At 38.6% G+C, this 17,821-nt stretch overlaps 1 protein-coding gene across 1 annotated transcript; it reads right to left on the bottom strand.

The window, feature by feature from the left end:
• Positions 1-2: 2 nt before the first annotated feature.
• Positions 3-14,226, bottom strand: LOC139949575 (uncharacterized). The gene is made up of 9 exons (XM_071947974.1): positions 14,106-14,226; positions 11,796-12,018; positions 11,034-11,097; positions 9,684-9,782; positions 8,606-8,661; positions 5,192-7,256; positions 4,557-4,662; positions 3,467-3,614; positions 3-3,100 (listed from the first exon to the last, which is right to left on the bottom strand). The coding sequence occupies exons 2-9, from the start codon at positions 11,974-11,976 to the stop codon at positions 2,991-2,993; spliced, it is 2,829 nt and encodes a 942-aa protein (XP_071804075.1). The 5' UTR covers positions 11,977-12,018; positions 14,106-14,226; the 3' UTR covers positions 3-2,990.
• Positions 14,227-17,821: the final 3,595 nt, after the last annotated feature.

Genomic DNA, 17,821 nt, shown 5'->3' with positions numbered 1-17,821 from the left:
AAATTTGACTTTATATTGAGGTAGATTTATTTTTCTATGTTTCACAGGGTGTCATGGCTGATTGGTTTAGAGCAGTCTGCCCATTAAATGTGACTTTTAAATCGAGCTAGATTTTTTCCCCATTTTTCACAGGGTGTCATGGCCTTGTGGTTTAAAGCAGCAAATACAAGTTCTTGTGACTTAGTCGTCGGAGACAGGGTTTGAATCCCGGTCATGATCAAGACTTTATAACTATAATTGCTACTCTTCACCCAGGGGTATAAATGGGTACCTGCGAGTGTACCGGTTGATATTGTGTTTGAAAAAGCCTCTCTAGGAGATCTGTTTACCTGAACTTTTGTTCCGTCCATGTTGTGGTCACCAGTCTGGTGTAAAGCTGCAAGACGGGATCTTTGATGTGTCTGTACAACAGGGATAATATTTGTCAGACTTTTATCTGAATTCAGACTTTTAAAGTCAGCCTAGTGAAGAAAATTTAGCCGTTACTTTTTCCATTCTATAACGAAATCCTGCTCTTTGATCTACAATTCTCTAACACTGTTCCTAAAAGCTCAGTGGAATCTATAACTCATGGGGTTACCATTAAGGTGAAAAGCCATAATTTCAACATATGTACATCAGCAGAACTTATTAATAAACTACAGCATTTATAAGGCCCTCTTACTGAAAAAAGAGAAACATTCAAAGGCGCCGGTCAAGTTTTGTCAAGATGTTGGAAAGCAAGCAAGAACAAGTGTGTTTTGAGTTTCTGCTGGAAGAGAGTGATGTTGTGGATTTGTCTGAGGTATTCCGGAAGTGAGTTCCAGAGTCTTGGTGCTATGTTGGAGTAAGCCCTGCAGTCGATTTCACGAAACGATAGGATCAATCCTATCTCGAGTTAGGACGAGTAATCCGTCCTAACTTGGGATGAGTTCAATGCGTCCTACATATTTGGATACGGAACTGAAACTAAGTCCTAAGATTAATCCTAAGTTGGGAAGAGTTTGGTGAAATCGACATCTGTCCCCGTAACTGGCCAGGCGAGTTTGAGGAACATGGAGAGTATTGTTTATAGATCTTAGACCTGGTCTAGTTGTACTGGGTGTCAAGAGATTGTGTATGTATAGGGTTCATGTGTAGTTTAAGACCCTTTTGTGAGCAATGACTCTCATCCCTGGCACTAGTGCCCTGCTAGTCTCGAATGATGTTGTATTTTAGTGGATAGCTTTGGTTCATTGCAGTAGTGACTGTCTACTAATAAAGACTGATTCATTCAAAAGCAATGGAGGCTTAAACCACTTTCTTAATGACAAAGTGAAGTTAGATCTGTATACAAATTAGTTTAATTTCACACACGGTTATAAATCAAAATAGTAATAATAGGCATTTGTAATGCGCAAATCAATCTAAAGAGATGTTTGAGAAGCAGAGACAACGATAAACAATTTAAACAAAACATCTCATATCCAGTGAAAAGGCAGCAAAATAACGAAAAGAGCAAAAGTAACTTTAAAATACAATTCTAGAAAGCATATTATTATAGGGAACTAAGTACAAAAGTAAGTACATCTATATGGTCCTGTTATTTGATTGCTTTTTATATTAGCAAGTATTGAAAATAAATATTTACACCACAAAAAAAATCAAAACTTTACAGCTGAGAGTTCCTCCGTTTTCCTTCAATTTCATTCAAGGCCAACTGGACGTAGAAAAATGAAAAACACTACAAAGATTGGCATTGCAATCCTGACAGTTTCCTCTATTTTGCAATTTATTAGAGTGGCATGTCTGAAATGTTATACTTTGTTGGTCTATACCCTCAAAATACCCTAGGGGCCCTAGGGTATTTTTGCGCAAGTCAAGTCAAGTCACAAGTCATTTTTGCTCAAGTCAAGTCAAGTCACAAGTCATTTTTGTCCAAGTCAACAAAATTGGTGACTCGAGTCTGACTTGAGTCCAAGTCACCGACTCGAGTCAACAAGAGTGCCTAGGGCACCAACAGTAATTGCTCTGAAGCCATGTGCTTTAGCTGTTGTGCTCTAGACAGAGTTCTAAACTTGGCCCTGGTGCCCCTTCAAAAGTTTTCCGTAGACTGTTGCTAATAGTTGCTGAATTTGCAATATGACAATGGTCTTGCCCTCTAAAAGTTGAATTTATTAACATCTGAAAATGTTTTTTATTGCATTTTTTTTAAATGTAACATAAAATCAAATTATTATGCCAACTTTCATCTTGTGACCAATTAATTTATAAGTTAATTAATTTTCCTTTTAATTATTCCCCTTGGTCCACTTTAAATTTGGAAAGTGTGTACCATTTTGAAATTTCATTAAAAGAATAAATAATTTTCTATTGTACATTTTCAAAAGGAATACGTGTACCATCTTAAATGCATTAATATTTTTCCAATAACCACTTTAATTTTTTCCCCACAAAATTTTATAAAATAGTGAAAATATTTTTCCAAGACATAAACATAATACAATGTGCAGGGCTTGGTAAACAACGGAAGCTTACATGCCACCTTGTGTCTTGTAAAGTCCCCTATTCATGAGTCTTCATACATAAAGTTAAAGACATGCGTTCGTGTTAGAACTAACCGCTTCATCTGGCGGATATACATTGCTTGCATATCGCCTTAAAATGAATTTGTGCATGCAAAGCAATAGCATGCCATTGATTATATGAGCATGATGCACTTGTATGGCCAGCAGCCGATTTCAAGAAGCGCTAGGATTAATCCTATCTTGAGTTAGGACGAGTAACCTGTCCTAACTTTAAACTTAGGATGGATTCAGACGTATTTGGATACGGAACTGACACAGTCCTAAGATTAATCCTTAGTTAGGAATAGTTGGGCGAAATGGACCACAGGTCCAATCGCAAGGTTAACCCTCTTACTATCAGTGCCAAATATCACAGATCCTGTAGGCACAGAAACCTTCCAAGCACAATACTCTTGCATGAAGGCAATTGCCTTTGTTGCCTCTGTGAAGTATAAGTTGATCGGACTATCCATCCATCTCATTGCCTTCCTCTTTCCCAAGGATTCTCCTCACTTTGTACTTGTTCTTCTTTCGTACCCGCCTATCTGGACTATTTCCACCCTTATTAATGTAACCTGTAAAGAGCAAAGTATTACAATGTGTTAGCAACTGCAGTTTGTTAAAAAGAAAAATAGAAGTGCCAGGCTATGGTAGGCTTTGTAGTGTTGCTTTGAATTGTCAGTGGCCAGTTGGGCTGCCAGAAATGAGCACAACAGAACACAGGGTTTGTGCCAATGTTTTATATTGTAGGAAAGATTGGTTTCTGGGAATCCAATGGACCATTAGTGGTCCGGGGTGCTTGGTGGACTGAACTGAGGATGCTGGGGTTTTGTCATGGAGGGTCAGGCTTACCTCGCTGTATACAAGTTTGAGTGTCTGGGAATCCAATGGACCAGTAGTGGTCAGGGTGCTAGGGTTATGTCATGTAGGGTCAGGCTTACCTCTCTGTATACATGTCTGAGTGTCTGGGAATCCAATGGACCAGTAGTGGTCCGGGGTGTTTGGTGGACTGAACTGAGCTCTGTGTCTGGAACATTCCTTCATTCTCACCTCCCTCTCAGCATCGGTCAGCTTTAAATTCCCGTAAAACTGACGAAAGGGAAGATCATAAAGAAGAAAGGAATCACATAGTGCTGAGGTGGGGTGAAGTGGCATCTTTGGTTCAACCTCCCAAGGCCATTAACTTTGGTTTTTACCCATACATATTGATGTGTGCTAGCACTGTATACTCGGTACTTTTCTGAGTCCTGTGAAATAAAATCACAGGTATATTACTCAGGTTGGATTCAAACCCACCACCCTTGCAATTCTAGAGCCGTGTCTTACAAAGTAGACCACCGAGATTACCCAATTCCTTGAGGCAACGATGTAATAGATGTTCAATTTGCATCGGGGATAAAGAATATTAAACACAATGGTAGTCTATCGATCCCGTAATCCTCATTGCACTGTACACGCTTCACATTGGAATATGCGCCCGTGTTGACACATCATCAGCTCTTGAACTTGCACCAAAAATAATAGTTCTGGCGTGTGTCTTCTTGTATGCCAAAATTTAACAAGAAGACACTGTAGGTCTGGAATCACAAACATTGAGTTTTACAAGGCATGTTTTACAGAACCTGTTGTCGCTCTTTGTATGATGTATCACGGTAGGTGCCTGCTTGGAAAGTCTGGGGGTCAATAAACATCAGTGTCACACGAAGGAGATATTTTTGTTAACGTTTACTGTACATTTGAACTAGTATGTAAATTTTTATGGCATGGGAGATATGTACGTCACAGGTCATACAGCGCATTTCCTTTGTTTTAAATGCTGAATTTTAGACTTGCTATTTTGTGCAGACAGAACTGGGTGTTCCAGTAAAGGAAAACAAAGGACATTCCTAGGGTACTGAGACCGACAGATCCATCTAGCTATTTGCAAAAAAATTTAGGAAAAAACACACAAAGTTGTTCCAAGCAAAGAAATATAAAATTAAAATAAAAACGTCTGCCGTAAATTTATCCAACAAATTCAAAGAAACTTACTCTATCACATTCCTTGCAGCCAAATCCCTTGAGTTTCTGTCGCTCATCTCGTTTACGCACTACCTCAGTGTACTTGAAGTTCAGCTGCTCATTCTTCTCAGGGACTCTACAATTCATCATAGATTAAACAAAACTCATTCATAACTTCATCCATGTAGCAATAGCTATTCCAATACAGAATTTATCACTTATCCTCTCACAAAACTAAAAAGTGCCCCCGTCACAACGAACAATTAGTCATCATGTAGTTATTACTGTAATACAGATAACAGATTACTGACATTTATCAGTTGTCTGCAATTTAGAGACACCATCCCTTTAAACAAAAATAAAAGAACATCATGCCTGCTCTGTGTCATATCTTTATTAGGGGAATAAAAGGGTAGAGTTCTTAAACAGCCGGTTAAAACCGGTAGGGTCGTTGCCGCGTGATAAAGGCCTGAGCCGAAGGCGGGGGCCTTTATTGCCTTTATTTCTAGAAGCCAGCCAGTTAAAAACAGCTCCAGCTGCTCATTATCAACCGTTTAACACCCCCACGTGGCTCATTCTCCACCATTAGGAGTAGAGAAACTGTCTGGGGTATTTATGAATAACTATTTAAACCCATTTTGTACGAGTTTGGGATAGAAACTTACTTGTCAAAATTGTTGATGTATCCCGTTACGTCGAGTCTGTCCACAGATCTGTCCATCTCCTCACCACTGTCCTCATCAACGCCCTCATCCCCTGCCTCCTCATCCTCTTCCTCCTCCTCCATTTCCACCCCTTCTACTGCCTCCTCATCTATCACTTCCTCATCCTCATAATCTTCTTCATCTTCCTGAAACAAATCCACACAGCTATCGTTCCCTTCATCACCTTCAAACTCAGCCTCTTGACCCGGATAGTCGCCCCTACCACTCCTGGGGTATCCCTCCTCCCTGCTGAGATCCATCTCGCGGGGTGATGATGCCCCGTCACTTTCCAATCTGGTCAGGTCCATGAGAGGATCGATTGATCCGTTCAAATTCTGCGGTGTGCTTGTAAATTCTGAGCTGTGAGGCAAATGCTCTGTGTTTGGCGTCGGACTAACCAATTGCCTCTGTTTCTTTTGATGTGGTATGCTCGGAAACTTGAATCCAACCGATGCGTCCTTGGACGGTGAAACTGCACCTTCTACCCTCCTCCTCTTAAACCCCGATTTGTTAGTTCTCTGAGTACCACCGTGCGCAGACTTCTTCTGCTCAACTAATGAAAGTTTGATGGCCTGATTTAAGTACGTGTCCAACTGAGACTCTACGTTGGTGTCTGCAGCATCGCCACCATTGTATTTTTGCAAGAGACTTAAAGGCCTGTTCGCACTAGCTTTGAACATACTTTTACTAAGCTTACTCTGTTTCAGAGATTTCTGTCCAATCACTTTTTCTTTCGTCACTGCGCTCTTTTCCAGACAGTTCAAGTCCTTCTCTCTTTGCTTTTCACCACTGAATAGATTTGGAGATGTACGACTACTCAAGTCATCAAGGCCTTCAGGACTGTTTTCCTTACCAAGCTCTGCTGTGTCCGGGAGAACAGTTTCCTCACCAAATGAGTCTGAAGAGTCTCCAGGGTGGTGTCTTCTCTTTTTGAAAGTTGACGTTCGGAGATCTTTAGCTGGTGTAGTTTCATTTCGAACCTCAGCACTTTTCTTTTTCGAATCTCGAGAAGTTACAATCTCTTCTCTTTGATCGTCTTGGTCTGATTTAGATCTACTTACCACCTGCGAATCACCTGTTTTTGTTGCTGAAACCATTGCTCTTTGACCTAGGAGCAGAATTGAGTCTTCTGATTCACAAGTTTCATCCTGGTTACACAAATCATAATTATCACCCCTAAATGGTACTGGTTCGTTCTTACAAACAGTAACCTTGTTCCTGTGCCTGGTGCTACTATCTGCGATTTCGGGGGTGGTCAACAAACTCTCTCCACCACAGAAGGTTGGTGATTTAACCTGGGTGTTGTACAAATCGACAGGGAACTGAGACTCTGATCTTGGTATTGTGGTCACAAGGAGCTTCTGTCCATCAGGAGTCTCTGGAAACAGCTTCTTCATGGATAGATCCTGAATGAACCGATCTTCTCCTCGGTTCTTTGAAGATTCTAAAACGGAAGAAATATTTCGCTTTTCCCAAACAGGAGTGCTTTCATAGGCTGGTGCACACAGGTTTTCATCAGTCAAGTCTATAACTGAGGTAGTTACGTCACCGACAGCCATTCCTAAGGTCTCGGGTATGGTAAATGCATGACCAGTGTCTTCAATCCATGGCACAGGTCTAGCAGTTGAAGGGTTGGTTTTATCATGACCAGATGGAGTGGCCCCCGAATTTGGATTCATCTTGCATGAAGGTGAAGGTATTGCTGGTGATGGACATGTGTCTGGTGCTAAAATGCGAGCAACTTGGGGTGTACCGATTACTTGAATATAATTGAGCTTTTGACGATCAAATGGTCCAATCTTAGCCATTTCTGGAACAACGTGAGCAGTTACTTCACTTGATTGTTTTGTACGCATCGCATCTGGTGAAATTTCAGAATATCTGACTTTCTTGCGCGTTTTCTTTGAGGTGAGCTTGCTGAGTGGCTTTGAGGAAACTATAGACTGGGCTTCATGTTGGAGGTCATGGTTTCGAAGAACTTTCTCCTGATTGCTAGGTTTATTTGATAACTCTGCGCCTGGAGGTTCTATATTAAAGGGAATGTCAATAATTAGATGATTACAATGTACAATGTACAGCAGTGGTCTCCATGTTGTTTTTAATACCAGTGGTCCCCCAGCCGAATGCTACTTAAAATACCCGTAGATGAGTCAAAGTTGTCCTGCTTGCTAGTTGAGTGTTGGAAAGCATCCCTGTTTAATAAGGGAATCAGTGTGTGGTTAAGAGGTTTTCAACTAGTGGTTTAATCCCAACGAGGCCTGGTTCTTGATAATTTTACCAAGACGAAGTCGAGGTAAATTATCAAGAACCAGGCCTCGGCGGGTTTAAATGACTAGTTGAAAACCAATTCAACACACTTTGATTCCCATTCATACATGTAAATACCTTTTTGGTCGTCAAAAACATCATCACTTATAATTGTTAAATGATTTCTTTCAACACAACACCCCTCCAGCTATGAAATGGTAAAGCCCTCCGCCCTCAGGTTAACAACTCCTTATAAGGGAATGCTGTGCGCGTCGCGCGTATCGCGTGATGTGGCACAACTGTCCCGGCGTTGCTCTCGACCCATAGGAATGAAGAAACTGTCTTATAAGCACAGGCACAAGTGAATATGAAATAATAGACCAGTGAAAAATCTGCTGGACTGGTGAAACAACAAGATCACTGGTTCTGCCGGCAAGTCACTAAAAAAGTAAAGGACAAACCCTGTACATTAAAGGAACACGTTCCCTTGGATCGGTCGAGTTGGTCTTTGAACAGCCTTTGAAACCGTTTGTTATGAAATGCAAATGGTTAGTAGATAATTCAAAAGTAGAATAAAATGATCCACACTTAACATGGCTCGAAATTGCACAGTTTTCCTTTAACGTTGCGAAGAAACAAATTCTGCCATTTTGTGGAGTCAAAATTTTGACTCCATAAAATGCCTGACCGTAAAAGGAAAACTGTGCAATTTCGAGTCATACTTGTGTGGATTATTATATTCTACTTTTAAAACATCTTTCTAAACCATGCATTTCATAACGAACAGTTTCAAACGCTTTTCAAAGACCAACTCGTCTGAGCCAAGGCAACGTGTCCCTTTAATGTTAAAGGGGTTTCCCCTGCCCACTCCAATTTGAGGTGACCCATCTCAATACTTGCAGTGACCAACTCATTTGTTTTTCGCCATTTTATCATCACCTCGCTCTGAAGATTTGTCAAATATGGATTAAAAAAAAAAAAATATTCAGAGTTTTTTCCCTGGACCTCTTTTTATCAAGCAATCTTACTTTAGATGCGCCGTAGACATATTATGTTTATTGAAAACTAAAGTTGTATGATGAGCTGGTTCTTTAAAAGAACCAGGGATGTATCATACAGTAACATTACCTTTAACTGGTGGATGTGCCTGCTTTGAATTCTCAGATCGGATGCCCACCAAATGGCTGGAAATAAATATGAGAAGAAAAAATACTTGTATATTATTTACATAAGGCATTGCATGGTGAGGTATCAATACAATATACCTGCCAGGTAGAGTTTGTTCTTTAGAGAACTGTCTTGCAATATTCTACTACTGCGGAGTAGATTTTTCAGGTTGTTCGGGAGACTTCTCAAACTTGCTTTGGTACAAAAACATAAAAAAATATGCTACACCAGTGGCCTCCAAGGTTTCACTGCATAGCAACATGATAGCAAATAAAATAAATTAAAGGTACATGTAAATAGCACCTTAAAGATGCTATGTCAGATAATTTGCCCCAAACATTTAAAAATAGATTTTTTTGAGTGAATGGTTTTTCAAAGAGTATCACCCGCTCTAACGAAAAAAAGTTTAACTTTTACTAGTAATGGTCAGGAACCATGACAACAATTTAAAACGTTTCTTATAAAACAAACAAGAATTGGTCATGTGATATAATGTCGGGATCCCGACAAAAACTAATTTTGAGCACTTTATTTCACTGCTACTAATAATTGGCGGACTTTTTCGAGCAATGGCTCAAATGAAAGCATGTAACTTTCTCGACCCCTATCAAAATACCTTGGGTCAATTCGGCACAAAAATCTGACAAAGCATCTTTAACTTGTAACAAATGTCTTTGGCCTTTCAATTCAGTATTTTTAATACTTGAATTTTAAACATTTTCTGTGTTGCAGTGTTATACTAGAGAGTACTACTCGCGCAACATTTTGATTACTCATACATGTACAGTTCTCAGCTAGCAATAAACTCATATTAAGGCCTATTCAAAGTCCATACTCCTGCAAAAAAAAATAGAGTAATAAAGCTCTAGAAAAGTAAAAATTTATTGACAGTGTTGTAGCCACGGTGGGCGTTTTTGGGTGGGCCTGCCCAGAACTCACATTTTTTTCCAAACAAAAATAACGTTCTGAGCAAAATACATTGTGCCGCCCTGCACGGATTTCCCATGGTTGTCTGACAAATTGAGTTTTGTTTACGTACCTTTGACTCTGGAAAGCTTTCAGCTGATGTTCCAGTTCATTGACTTTTATCACAAGGCGCTTGTTGTGCTTATAGTACCTCTTTGCTATATTAGCATTGCTACAAAAATAATCGCACAAAATACAATAAATAAATAAAAACATTCTTTAAAAAAACATGATTAGGTCTGGCACTGTTTTTAATAAACTCAAGCCAGTGGCCAACATTGAAAACTGTCAGTGTCAAAGACCAGTTTACTGCACTTTGCTTGCACCAACATCATTATGACGCAACAAAGTTACTTGTCAGTGAAAGTTTTTAGCTTAATCGGCCTTCAGCGGATCACAAGGAAATAGGGAAAAACTTCATCATTATTTCTAAATGCCAGATTGTGAATACTTTTATTATTATTATTATTATTATTATTATTTATTCAGCCATTCATTCAACAATACATGACAATACAAAAAAATACTTCCAGATGGGCTAGGAGAAACAAAAGCAAAATAATTACTGTAGTCCATAGACCTGCCTCCCCACATCTGGTTGTAATACAAGTAATAAAACAAGTAATAAAATATTTATTGAGCAATTTATGTACAAGTATAAGAAAGTTAATTGTTAATAAAACATGTCTATGTACATCAAAAGTTGGCAACTAAAACACAAAATAATATAAAGCATGGACTATTTGAGATTAGAACCAGTTTTAGGAGTGTAAAATTTGAGAAACTTGCACAGTGTAAAAATAAAACTAATAACAAACAAAAACAGAAAAATTCCTAAACACTTAAATAATGTAAACGAATATCCAAGTAGAATGCAAATTAAATTTAAGTGACCAAATCTATTAAGAGAAAAAGAAAATCCATCAAAAATATGTAAATAAATAATTTTATGAGTAAATAAACAAATAAATTAATAAATAGAAAAAGAAAAATAATTAGTAAACTAGCTAGACCAACATTGTTTTTCCAATTTTCCAAAATACAATGAGTGACAATTCCCACAGAAATATTTCTAGGGAAGTTTTGACCATGACCTTCTGTGAAAAACTTTTAACATTAACATGTTCAATGTTTCAAAATTCATTGCACAATGTTTCATCTTTGCCTCCTTGTAGTGTAAGTGTATTACCGCATCCAAATAGCAGTAAAGCCAGGTTCATGTACTTCCTGCGAATTGGAATGCGCTACGACGTATGTTGACGTCACAAATTCGCAGCCAATCATTCGCAAGGGTTCAGTTGTGCTCAACTCACTTGAAAATATCGCAGCAAAAACAGAATTGTGACGTCAAATTCAGGTAAAATTTGCATCGCATTCGCATTCGCAGTGGTATGAACCCGGCTTTACCCTCAATAATACTCACGTGTTGGCAACCTCAGCCAGTTTGATACATTTTGCCTTCCATTTGTTGTTTTTTTCATGAAGCTCTGAAAAAGAGGGGAGAAAATGTTAAAGTTTTAATGCAGTAATTGCTAGTGTATTTAGGCACTACAATTCCATTTGAAGTACACACCTGAGAACAAAAGAGGTCCACACAATATAGATTTTGAAACACTTTCATGGCATATACATGTCCATTGTTTTTTTTTACAGAGTTGAAGTCTCAGTGAACTTTTTTAAGCAATGCTAATGTTTGTGTTTAAGCATTACATACGAAGTGCACGCATGAGAACCAAATAGGTCCACACACTGTAGGGAATTGAAACACAGTGTGGACTTAAGACACATTTACAGTGTTTTTTTAACAATGTTGATGTTTTAGTGAATAAAAAAGTCATCCACTCAAGCCTCTGCTGCTGGTATTTATGGATGGGGGAAAAAACAATGACCATTATATTAATGGCTAGCCTATATGACGATCTTGTCAGAGGTTGGTTGTCGGGTGTATTTATTATTTTAACTTCTCTGATTGAAGATAGTCGCACTGCTAGACACACCGGGGTGAACCCCTTCTCTTTGCGATAAGTGTCTACAGTCTTTTACGAAGCAATGGTTTTAAAGTGTCTTGCCCCTTCATCTTCAAAAGTTTCCCATTGACTTTAAGGTTTTCCAATGAAAGTGCCCTTTGCGAAATGAAAAGGACCTTCCCTTTCAAAGATGAAATTCCAGGCATACAAATACATACTTTGCGTCTCTGCTGTATGAAACTGTTGTATTTGCAGCAGAAGTGACGTTAACATCTCTGGCTTGTCTTGTGACGAGATCGTTGAGGTCGGCGACAAGCTTGAGGAACATGACGGAACCGAAATAATCTCTGGACTTTCCGTATCAGCATCAAGTGACGTTAAGTCTTCTTCAGTTTCCATTATTGATAATAAAAGATGTATTCATCTGTCGCAAACTGTCATCTGAAGGAATTGACCAAATAGAAGTTAATTTTAGTACAAAATAGTTCCTAAAAAGAATAAATAATGTTTTATTATGCCCTACCTATGATACTGCACTGGCAAAGCCAAAGGGGTGTATACTATAATTTGTTGGGAGGGGCCTATGCGCATACAAACACAAAGCCTTGCGGTATGGGCTCCCTTTAAAAAAAAGACATGGGGAAATTTAATGCTCTGTGACAGTTACTTCTAGAAACTATAAGGCTCCCCTGGGGAGCCTTATAGTTTCTAGACGTATGTGACAGTGTGATGAGCTTCTTTTTGACTGAGCAAAGGTTTTAAACATTGTATACGACATGATCATGTATAATGAACACAAATAATGAAATGCAAGAACTTAAAAAATAAGTGGTGGAAATGAGGCAGATGGAATTCAAACAACTATAACTTACTAACTAAACATACAGATACAACTACATGTTCTGCGTAGAGCAAGGACAAGCTACTACAAACAAGTCCAAAATACAACTACAGTACAAGTGCCTATAAAATAAATAATAGGCTATATCATGGTATGATCAAAACCAAAACACGTACGTAGCAAAAAATTTACTCACAAAACAGTCACAAATAAAACTATTTCCTGCTGCTACATTTAACATCACGTTTTTTCATGGAGGTAGAAATATTAAAATACGACATAAAAATCACATAGGCCTACAGTAAATGACAATGGAATCACTCTGCCGTCGATTTCACCAAACTCTTCCTAACTTAAGACTAATCTTAGGACTTTGGACGAGTCCCAACCCTGCACTGGTAGCATGCAGACCTTAAGATAAATCCTAAGTTAGGACGAGATAAGACGAGTCCTAACTCTTTGTGAAATCGACCAATTGAATGAACCACCGTGACCATGGATCCTGGGAGACCTCCATTATCAACCTCCTCCCTCTACTGTAGTTCTATAATATGTATCGTAGGAGGTCCTGTTTTCGAGGTGTCCCTAAAATCGTGGCAAATCTTTTACCTCTCTGTGCGCGATGTAAACAGTCCCAAGATAAAAATTGTGTGGTTTTATTTGCCAAGCAAAGAGTCTCCTCTCCCTTGACCAAAACTTAGAAACATGTAAGGCTCCACTGGATATTTGCACTTGTAAATGCAAAAAGTTTGGTATTTTAGGCATTTCTACAAGGTACAAAAGTATGTCATAATGTTGAGGCCATATAAAAATATTTGCCCACCGTAAAAGTTTCATCAAACACTATTTCAATTCACATTCATGATGATCAACTCATGTGACTGAATATTTTACTGAGCATTCTGGGGAAAAAAATACAGAGGCTTAAAGAAGCCATGTGCCTTATATCATTTTCTAATATTTTTTGAGGTTTTGTTTTTTAACCCTCCGATCAATATTATTGTTTATATTAAAATTTAAACGATCAGCTTGTTGATTCAGTTATCACTGTTTATTTATACGCTTTATTATAAATTTTAAGAGAAAAGAGGGGGAAAAAATAAATAAAAATCAGATTTGAAAGCCAATGATTATTCACACTTTTTATTAAATTATTTATTTTTGTTATTTTTTGCAAATTACCAGTAACCATGGTAATTTTAAAATTTCATTAAAAAATATTTTGAATAAAACGAAGACAACTGCTGGCTATAGAGTCATACACAGAGTCTCAAAGAACACTTGTAGTCACTGTAGATGTTTCTTCCATGTATGGCTTCACCGGGAAACTATGCTTTCTTGTTTGCCATGAAAACAGGAAAAACTCAAAACAAATGGCCAGTTGAAGTCATCGAAGATCGGTGTGTAACGTGAACATTTCAATGTCCATCAAGTTTTAATAAATGTTTGCAAACTTCATATTAACAAAAGAAGGTAATTAGGGCATTGGTTGATATAAGGCATCATTATTTTTTCCCAATTCAAAGAAAAAGGCATAATAGCGTGAAAACTGGTAATACACACAGTCACACACGACAACATTTCGCTGTCACATAATTTTGAAGATATTCCATGTTTATACTTAGTAAAGTGTGTGGTCAAATTTGAGTAAAGCATGGAGGAAGGAAGTGTTTTGTTTCATACAAACCTTGTTTATCGCCACCTTCATTGTATTAAATTCCGCGGGTGTTTTCCCTTCGCACCATAGAGTTATATAAGAACTTAAGTATAACTTAATAACTTATACTATAAGTTCTTATTACGCAAAGTTCAGAAATCTTGAAAACTAGCGCCCTCTGTTGACAAGAAACGACCTCCACTATTATTAGCGGGACAATTTTCTCAGCATTATACTCACGAGGCGCATTATTTTTTCCCGAGCCTCGGTTAGAAAGCGCCTATAAAATGCAGCAAAGAAGTTCCAACTGTCACATTATGTATGATGTTGACTGGTGAGCAAGGGATCTGAAGACATGTAGACAAGGTTTGAAGTCAATTCTGTTTGCGATGGGCAGCCAGTGCAATTTCTGAAGTAATGGTGAAATGTTGTCATGACGACCTGTCTTAAAGTGTTGCGAAATGTAATGTGAGGTGAGGGTGGTATTATTTGGAGGGACAGAGGTAACATCATTGTGTAGAACTGGTTAACGGTATAGTTAAAATCGGAATGCATTCATGTTATCCTCTGATAAAATTGATGAGCGTGCAAAGATGTTGGCCGCCGAAACGTCGTCGCATGTTCTCCTTTGTACTCTTCTCCCTTCCGTTCTTAAACCATTCGGAACTCCAACTACACAGCATTATTTTTTATGTCTATGCTCTATCGCCGAAGTTGAGTTTTATTTTGGAAAGGATAATGTACTTGACAATGATGGATGCTTGGCATGATTATGTAGGTTGAGCCACTAACAAAAATAGCCCCTTAACAACTCACTTTTCAGTGTGGTGCTCAACAAAATCTTGAAACTTCAAGTTCACGGTGCTTTGGGCCGTTGCATGCTAGGCCTGCCTGAATTTTGTTTACAAACCATCCTTCAATCGAGTGACGTAGTTTTCGAGAAAGGAGTAATTTTCCACGAATTTGATTTCGAGACCTCAAGTTTAGAACTTTGTCACACGAAGTTGTGTACTTTCAGAGGCTTGATTTCGAAATCTCAAATTATAAACCTGAGGTCTCGAAATCAAATTATTATGGAAAATTACTTCTTTCTCGAAAACTACGTTACTTCACAGGGAGCCGTTTCTCATAATGTTTCATATACCATCAACAGCTCCCCATTACTCGTTACCAATATTATAAAGGTTTTATGTTGATAGTTATTTTGAGTTACCAATAGTGTCCACCGCCTATAATGTTTTTCAAAGTTCTCTGTTACTTTTTGCACCTCCAATTAAGTTCATCTATCTTTTCCACCACGCCCCCCCCCCCAACATTTTTTTTTTATAAAAATAAAAATGAGTTGATTCGAATGTGTGCCGAAAGGTTGAAAAAAGATGATGCCAGTAATTGTTCATTACACAGAATGATTTAAAGGCAGTGGACACTATTGGTAATTACTCAAAATAATTATTGGCAAAAACCTTTCTTGGTGGCGAATAATGGGGAGATGTTGGTGGTATGCAACATTGTGAGAAACGGCTCCCTCTGAAGTGCCATAGTTTTGGAGAAAGAAGTAATTTTCCACGAATTTGATTTCGAGACCTCAAGTTTAGAACTTGAGGTCTCGAAATCAACCATCTAAACGCACACAACTTCGTGTGACAATGGTGTTTTTTCTTTCATTATTATTTCGCAAATTCGACGACCGATTTAGCTCAAATTTTCACAGGTTTGTTATTTTCTGCATATGTTGAGATACACCAACTGTGAAGACTAGTCTTTGACAATTTACCAATAGTGTCCACTGCCTTTAAGTATTAAATCGGGTAGCTTTGGAGGGTCACTCGCCTGATGGGCTTTTTGTAGGTCACAAATGCAAATTTGAGTGAACTTCAACCCGATAAAAGTAAACAATAGCTTGTAATCGCGTTTATTATCTGTGATGATTGTGATAGCCTGCTCATATCGAACTATCATACGAACCCGTTATCAAGTTGATGGAATGACACGAAGTATCACGTCATCATCATTGCACACACATCGTAAAAACGACCATCTGTGTGTTCGTTCTTGATGTTTCCTTGGGCCGGTGTCCCAGTGAATTTTTGTCAAACCCACCGGAGATTGAGCCTTCCCACAATGGTCTAGGATGATTAAAAAAATGCGCGCTATCAGAAGAAGTTTGTAAAAAGTTTCCCATTGGGTCGGTGGCCGAATCTCAGGGGGACAGGATCTCCTACCTCACCGGCTTAGGGCCTACCCGGTTGACTAAATAATAAATTGTTATAGGTTTTCTCCGTCAAATTGAGAACATGAGCAGCCAATTTAATTTTTACGCGTTTGAGCTTCAGCTATTTTGCCTCTCCAGTTGTTACTGCGTTTCAAAATCAGAAATCTGCCATTCAATTTCGTTTTGGGTCAGTCAAATTCCTTTAGCACTCAACCCTAAGAGGAGATGCTGCTAGTGAAAGGGCAATCCCATGGCCATTATCATTCTACCAGCAGACTACTTCACGCTCTCCCACCACGACACAGAGAGGATAGGTGTAAAGCCACCTCAGCACCTGTAATTGCATTATTGTGTCTGCCAAGTTTCAAATCAGGTCATGCTACTCAGCCGTTCGATGCAACTTTCACAACGCTGATCTAACCTAAAGGAACGTGAGCGCACTACCTTGGCGTGGCCCAACTCCTTTCTCTATTGGTCCACCCACGCTTGGAGCATTGCATGCAGTTCCATACAACCCACCCACGAAATGTCAGTCAGTCAGTCAGTCACAATGTCCGATTACCTCATCAATAGATACAATTCCATAAAAAGTGTTCCCTTTTCTATGATCAAGGAAACACATTGGCAGTCGTTGGAAACCCGGAGGGCAAATAATAGTATACCAGCTCTAAAATAATCATGTACCGCATACCAAAATTTATGATGGAGCCGATCATGGAATAAAACAAAAAACCCTTTTTTTTTTTTTTTTTCTTGGGGGGGGGGGGGGTTCACAGTCACCACATCCGCTGAAGTGTCATCTGTTTTCATCCATCAGAACCGTGCCCCGGCATTATACAAAACTACCCCTTCTACCCCCGCCACAAGAATTCCCAATATTATCTTATTATTTAGAACAGTCTTCCTGGGTCTGCTCCAACCTCAACCCGTGTTTTTATTCACTCTTACATGGGTCAACAATACAAGTCCTGTTGGTTTCTAGATGGCCCCCGCTCATTGCATATTGTTTCGTTAGAGTCATTGTTTTATGTCTTGCTTTAATTGAGTGGAAATTAATTAAACAAACCAGTTCCTGTTTATAAGTCGGCCGGTTCAATCGACCTTGCTAACCAAGAGCCGAGTGTATCCGTTCTCCAAATTATCAGCACAGATCTTACATTGCTTTTCTTTTCCCCCCAACCCTGTACATGTACTTTATAATTAATATTATCCAACAAAAGAAACAACACTACTACTTGAATTTAAACACAACACAATTTGTTTGTCTCATATTTTAACATTTATTTGGCAGTGAATAGTCAATAGAAGGAACTAGGAACCAGTTCCAGTCTAGAACAGTTTTCTGTACAGTCTTTTTTTGAAATCAATTTCAGAAGGAACAATGAGGTGTTGCCAAACATAAAGGCATTGTATGTCAAATTGCTCTAATAATTCAAACAAAAACAAGTTTAGAAAGCTGCAGTTGTGTGGATTCTTTTGTTAATTTGTGTTGTGTGTAAAAGTACTTAGTTGGGAGTGAACATAGTATTCTGGA

This window comes from Asterias amurensis, chromosome 17 (genome assembly GCF_032118995.1).
Source record: "Asterias amurensis chromosome 17, ASM3211899v1".
NCBI lineage: Eukaryota > Metazoa > Echinodermata > Asteroidea > Forcipulatida > Asteriidae > Asterias > Asterias amurensis.
This window is presented reverse-complemented; position numbering and strand designations above follow the sequence as displayed.